At 38.5% G+C, this 6,413-nt stretch overlaps 1 protein-coding gene across 1 annotated transcript in view; it reads left to right on the top strand.

Moving 5' to 3' along the window:
* cnksr2a (connector enhancer of kinase suppressor of Ras 2a) overlaps positions 1-6,413 on the top strand; it is a gene marked incomplete in the record, with an annotated part of 74,388 nt that overhangs the window by 64,040 nt on the left and 3,935 nt on the right. The window contains 2 exon segments of the mRNA XM_014005379.1: positions 395-619; positions 3,583-3,770. Of these exon segments, the coding sequence (XP_013860833.1) occupies positions 395-619; positions 3,583-3,770 (413 nt within the window).

Genomic DNA, 6,413 nt, shown 5'->3' with positions numbered 1-6,413 from the left:
AAAAAAATGAATGGAAGTCAATGGAAAGTCCCCGCAAGGATAGAGAGACATAGTGTGTGTGTTTGTATGTGTGTGTGTGTGTGTGTGTGTGTGTGCGTGTGTGTATGTGTGTGTTTTGACTAGTTTTATGCTTTTGCCTGTTTTATCCCCTCTGGGGCAACTAATAATATTACAGGAACAATAGTATTAGCGTTTATCATTTTAACCTTAAAATACAGTATTAATACCTTATATTGTCTTAGTAAAATATAACATACTTCCTTTTCATTCCATTAGGACCGGCTAGTAAAGCAAACTAAAACATATGGTCTTTCAACGAAATGAGTCATGCTCTATTGAAAATTCAAGTCAATAACTTTTTATTTTTTTTCTCTCCTTTCAATTTCTTTCACAGAGGACGCCGTGTTTGCCGAGCCGGGCCCAGGGGGTGGTTCGATGATGGCCGGAGCCGTTTACACTCTTCCTCCACAGAGGAACGTCCCGTTGCCCATGGCAATGCAGAGGCTGATTCCTATGGCAACCCAGGGAGGGAAACCGCGCAGCTTCACGCTGCCACGAGACAGCAACCTACACACGCTCCTCGTGCCGCCTGCGAAAGAAGAGCAGCAAACGCACAATGGTGAGTTCAGTCAGGTGTATACATGTCGTGTGATTAAACATACACTACATCAGAACAGAAATATTAAAGATAAGGCCTATTAAAAATAAAATAAACACACACACACGCGATATCATAGTATCCAGTGTTCTTTAGTTTTGTATCAAAATCAGTTCCTATCATTTAAATAGTTCTTGACAGGCTGAATGTTTGAAGTGTTTCAGCGAGCTCCTCTGTGGATTCAGGCATTTTCATTCCTCTGTCTTTTTATATGATCTCAGTTTTAAGAGAATATCTTTTAATCTTTACTGAAAAAAAATACACTACATAATAGTGCTCATTTGTAATTCTGTAGAGGTGAGGTTTTCAAAAATGAGTGGTACTTGATTTTTGTGTTAATTTATAAAGGACTTGTTCTTTATGAAAGCGAGTTCGTTAGATTTGAAAGACATTGGTTTCATAAGCTTGACTGATAGAATCTTACCATCTTTGCCCATTCATGGAGTTAATATGTTCTCACAAAAAAATTAATACCTCTGATGGCTTTTTTACTGATGTATTTGAGTTCAAAAGGTTATGAACATCACCTTAACTTTTAGACAGTTTTGTTTTAATTAGCTCAGTTTGGAAAAATAGTTGAATTCTGACTGGATTGACAAGCTAATGAGTAATCTGGACAGAGCCAAGAGACCAAAGTGGATTTCTTTTGTTACTTTACCAATTACTGATTAACATTTAATACTGCGTAGCTATTATTTTGTTTTATTTTATTTATTTTTTGGTGGCAGCCTCTTTTAAATCTTTAGCTACACAGTCAACATTGAAAAGTTTGTTTTTTTTTTGTCTTTTACTGTTTCCCAACTTTAATGAAATAATTTTCCTTTGAGGTTGGTTTTAATCCTCTTTTAGCAAAACATGCATCTTAGGTTGCATTTAAGCTAGTTAATTTATTCCTTAAAGACCTTGTCACACTGTAACATTTTAAACAACTTGTCGACTTCTGAAAAGTTTGTTATAACTAAATTACTCGTACAGGTTATAAATGTGTTCAACTTGTTAGCACATACACATCAACACATCAAACATAGGCTTCTGGTAGATTGTTTTTTATCTGTTTTCTGCTTAGATGTTGTAGGTGTTGAACAAAATTTTCACAAGTTGGCATTTGTTGTCTAAAATGTCAAAGTGTGACAGAGCCTTTAATTGTTATTGAAGGAACTAAAAAGAATAATTAGACTGCACACTGTTATTAAGACTAAATGAAAGAGCTGGACTAATAATACAATCTAATCCCTTTAAAGTTGCTCCACATCAATCCTGGGCTAGGATTTCTATCCAAATCCATCTGTAAGAACCTAGAAAGTCCAGCTAACAGCAGACTTAAGTCTGTTCGTTTTCTTCTGCTTATTTGGTGTTGGGTCGCGGGGGCAGCAGCCTGAGCAGAGAGATCCAGACTTCCCTCTCCCCAGTCACTTGGGCCAGCTCCTCTGGGGGAATCCCAAGGTGTTCCCAGGCCAGCTGAGAAACATAGTCCCTCCAGCGTGTCCTAGGTCTTCCTCTGGACCTCCTCCCAGTGGGACATGCCTGGAACACCTCACCAGGGAGGCGTCTAGGGGGCATCCTTACCAGATGCTCGAGCCACCTCAACTGGCTCCTCTCGATGTGGAGGAGCAGAGGATTTACTCTGAGTCCCTCCCGGACGACTGAGCTTCTCACCCTATCTCTAAGGGAGAGCCCAGACACCCTGCGGAGGAAACTCATTTTGGCCGGAAAATCGGCTCAGCTCTCGCTTCACCACGACAGACCGGTACAACGCCCGCATCACTGCAGACGCAGCACCAATCCACCTGTCGATCTCCTGCTCCATTCTTCCCTCATTTGTGAACAAGACCCCGAGATACTTAAACTCCTCCACTTGGGGCAGGACCTCCAAGAGGAGGTTCTTAAACTACTCTTTTGCAGAAAATGACATTCACAGGAAGATCTGATGTTTTTTTTTTWATTTTGCTCATGCTTCTATTCCCTACCAAGTTTGATAGATTTTGCACTAATATTCCTGATTACATCTATCGCCCTCAACTCTCATCTTTGTGGAGGATTGAATTAAACACACCTCATTGGATTCCGGATAAAGAGACAATTGAATCCACTCCTGTCTGCTTCTGGATGAGGCAGCTGGTCGCCCATTTTGACCCACTGTGAGACTTAGCCACTAGTTCTTGATTGCACAGAATTTTAAAATGCAACATTTGAACTAAATCCACTTTTACTCCAACAAATATGTATTTCAATGTCATTGGAGAAATGTGACCGTTCACTTTTTCCAATTTTTGTGGCAGCCTTTTCACATTCCGCTCATTTTACTGCACCAAACCTCCGAAAACAGACAGAGCAAAGAGAGACAGTGTCTCACAATGAGTGACAACCACATGAGACTGAAATAATTTTGGTAAGGTGAAGACGATGACGCAACTTGATGTGCCGGATTCAGAAAAAAACGCTCTCAGGCAGACACATATTCGTTTAAGTCATCATCAGTATCTATTAACGCACACTGCAGTCGTGCWCTGTTCTAATGAGGCTAATGAGACGTTGGTGCTCTGTTGCCGAGGTGAAGCCTGAGGCAGAAGAAAGTGACAGACTAAAATAGTAAATAAGGCAATTTTTTTTGTAATCAGGTGATGCGTGTAAGATCTGTCAGAGGATGGATTGAAAGATAAATTCTGGTGTAGAGAAGTAAATATAAAACTGTCGGTGTTGAAAATTTCTCTAAGGTTGTCATTCAGGAGAGATGGGTTTTTTTTATCATTAATTATCTTTTTTTTGACTAAGGGAGGTGGAACCGCTAATGTCTGCTGCTGTCCTCCAGTGGTGGATTTGAGATTTAACACCTGCTCAGCTTTAAATTTCAGAGTTGATTTGAATTTTTTTTAAAGAAACAGGAATATGAAATGACTTGCAGTTTCCCTCCAAATGTGTTAAAGGTGGGAGTGAAGGCGCGTCCCTCGGCGACCTGTTTCGAGCGTGCGAGCAGGGTGGAGTCTGTCCTTTAGGACGGGGTTCGGAGTCCAAAGGACAAACTGAGTTCCGGCAGTCATTTCTCCGACGAGCTGCTGACCCTCAGCTCAATGAGCGACTTCACCGCCTCCGCATACTGACCTCCACACTGAAGGTAYGTCCATGTGATCATTTAGATACAACTTGGAATGGTTAAGACCAATTTAGGGTTTCACTTGTTTGTGCACAGGGATGCATTCCGTCAATTGAACAGCTTCAAAATGAATTGTTGCATTACTCCAACATGTTCCAATCATAAAACTAACATTATTCATCATGAAGGAAAATTGCAGTTTTTTTTAACTGCAAGATAAAAAAAGTGAACTCATTTGTATGTTCTAATATTAATCATATAATGGAATGCAGACCCACAAAAACCCTTGCAGGACACACAAATTCATTAAGCATGAAATGGTTTAGCACATCTACATAGGTATACTTAGCACAAAAAGTAAGAAAATTTGGCGATAAATCTCATACCCTTAGAAAACCTGTTAATTTTTCTTTTAAATGGTGACACATTTGTAAGGAACATGCATTTGTGGAATGAGCAGTAGAGCTAAATATTTGAGTTGCGTGCATGAGAAAATTGCCAAGTGTCCTCCGCCATTGGTTTATTTTGCTGTTGCTATTGACTGGGCCTGTCACATGAATAAATTTTGTTGGACGAAAAATTGCAGAAATTATTTTTTGAATGGAGACCATATAACTATATGCCCTACTTTCTGTGCTAAGGTTACTTTCTTACAACAGTAACAGATTGTCACTGCGCCTCTGAACACAAGAAGCACATTTTTTTGACTACATTCATTAGAGCACAGCTTGATTTAGGACTTGATTCCCGGAACATTGTTAAAGTTAAGCAGTTGTTACAAACAAAGATACCTGATACACGTTTTTGAGGTTTATTTTTGTTGTATCTTGCATAGCATTTCAGGAAATTTAAGGTGTTAGATTATAGTTTTGTCTGAACTGGCAGGACATTTTAATGCATTATTTATCAAAATAAATCAATAGGAAAAGTGCACAAAGAGAAGCTTATGCTGTTTGTGAAATCAATATTGCAGGGCCATTCAACTAAATTGCTCCTGGGGCCACAGTTACTGCAGGTCAACAGCACAGGGGCTGAACATCCAGAAATTTAGGTCATTCTGTAAATAAACCAATTATTACAAAGATCTGTTACCTTTGAAATAGTTTATTTTGCTGCATTTAATCATTAATACAACATACAGAACCCTATGAAATAACAGTAGTGATAATAAAACAATATCAAAAACAAAAATAACACACTATTTAACAGATGAAAATAACACACTATTTTACACGTATTATTTTGATATCTCTGACTTGCCAAATTTTTAAACAAATTTTATTTTCACTTTCATAGTTTTATCTTCAACTGTTTGTAGTTTTAACTGTCTTGGATGTTCATAGAAATGGCTTTTACCAGCTTGTAGCCAAAATTCTGATGTTTTTGTAGAAACCACACATGTCTATGTTCAACTAAAATAACTTATGGGCGTTAAAGAGAAAACTGGGGGTTTGGGTTTAATAGATGAATAATCCAGTTGCGGACCGAACCTTGGTCACTCGCGGGCCACGCCAGTTGAATAGCCCTGCAATACTGGAATTTGCTAATTGTAAATTTAATGTTAGAATAATGATAATCTCAACTTAGTGTGCGCTGTGCACTAGCTGACAAATCAGAAAAACACACTGATGTGCTGTTTAAACAATCAGTAAAAACAAACATGTTTTTTATTTATTTACTGAGAGTTATATCTGCTGCACAAGATAAATCTAGATACCTCACAAGATTTTAGAAGTTGAAGCCGTAAGTCATGCCCCCTCCACACGAACAAATGGGGAAATTTGCCCTTGTTAAAATAAACAAATAAGAAATTACACCTCAGATCATTTTTAGGTGTTTATTCTTGTTTAGTTACACAGCACATACACCGCTATGTTCAAATGTATTTTTTTCTAATACGTTTAGCTTTCATGCTTTACTTTGAATGTCTAAAAAAAAAACAGGAAGAAAAATGTTTTCTGGTTTCTGATATGGCTTATGCGCACATAAACATTCTGGAAAATGTCTCACTTTATTACGTGTCTCACTGTGTCTTCTTGGTTTGCTTGACTCTCTGTTTGTCCAGCGACCATCTGTGGCTTCATGCTGTCTTAGCAACACTGACGCTCCTAGCCTGGGTGATTGTCAATAGTCGTTCTGCTCTGGCTGTTTGTGTGTCTCAGGAGTTTCTGTCTTTGTTGCTTCCTGACAAGTGCTGAAGGGACAGGAGTTTTGCTGTTTTTTTTTTCTGCAGATATGTTGTTAAATTCCCAGAGATCTGTGGCTTTGGTCATTTAGATGAATGAGCTTCAGTTTTTGTTCTTTGTCTGGTGTCTCTTAAAGAAATATACTTTGCTTTTTGGGAGCATTTGGGTGAAAATTTTGTACTGTGACTCCAAGCTGGCCTTGCTGGGTGCTACTTTCCCCACACTGCTTTCTACAAGAGATCAAATTGGTTGTTTGGGCAGCATCAACATATCTGCAGTGGTTGCTGTGGAAACAACAAAGGCATGATTTTTCCCCTCCTCTGTATCTTTTCACACATTACCATTGAATCAAAATGAAAGAATGCAGCCTAGATAAAAACTGGAAACAAAAGCAAAAATATTTATGTTGCGGCAGCTGATGACAGATTTGAATCTCTATTCTGGCACTCATATGTTCACTTGAACAAAATAATTATAT

This window comes from Austrofundulus limnaeus, unplaced genomic scaffold (genome assembly GCF_001266775.1).
Source record: "Austrofundulus limnaeus strain Quisiro unplaced genomic scaffold, Austrofundulus_limnaeus-1.0 Scaffold30, whole genome shotgun sequence".
Taxonomy (NCBI): Eukaryota; Metazoa; Chordata; class Actinopteri; order Cyprinodontiformes; family Rivulidae; genus Austrofundulus; species Austrofundulus limnaeus.
Note: the sequence above shows the minus strand (reverse complement) of the source record. Positions and strands in the feature narration are given on the sequence as shown.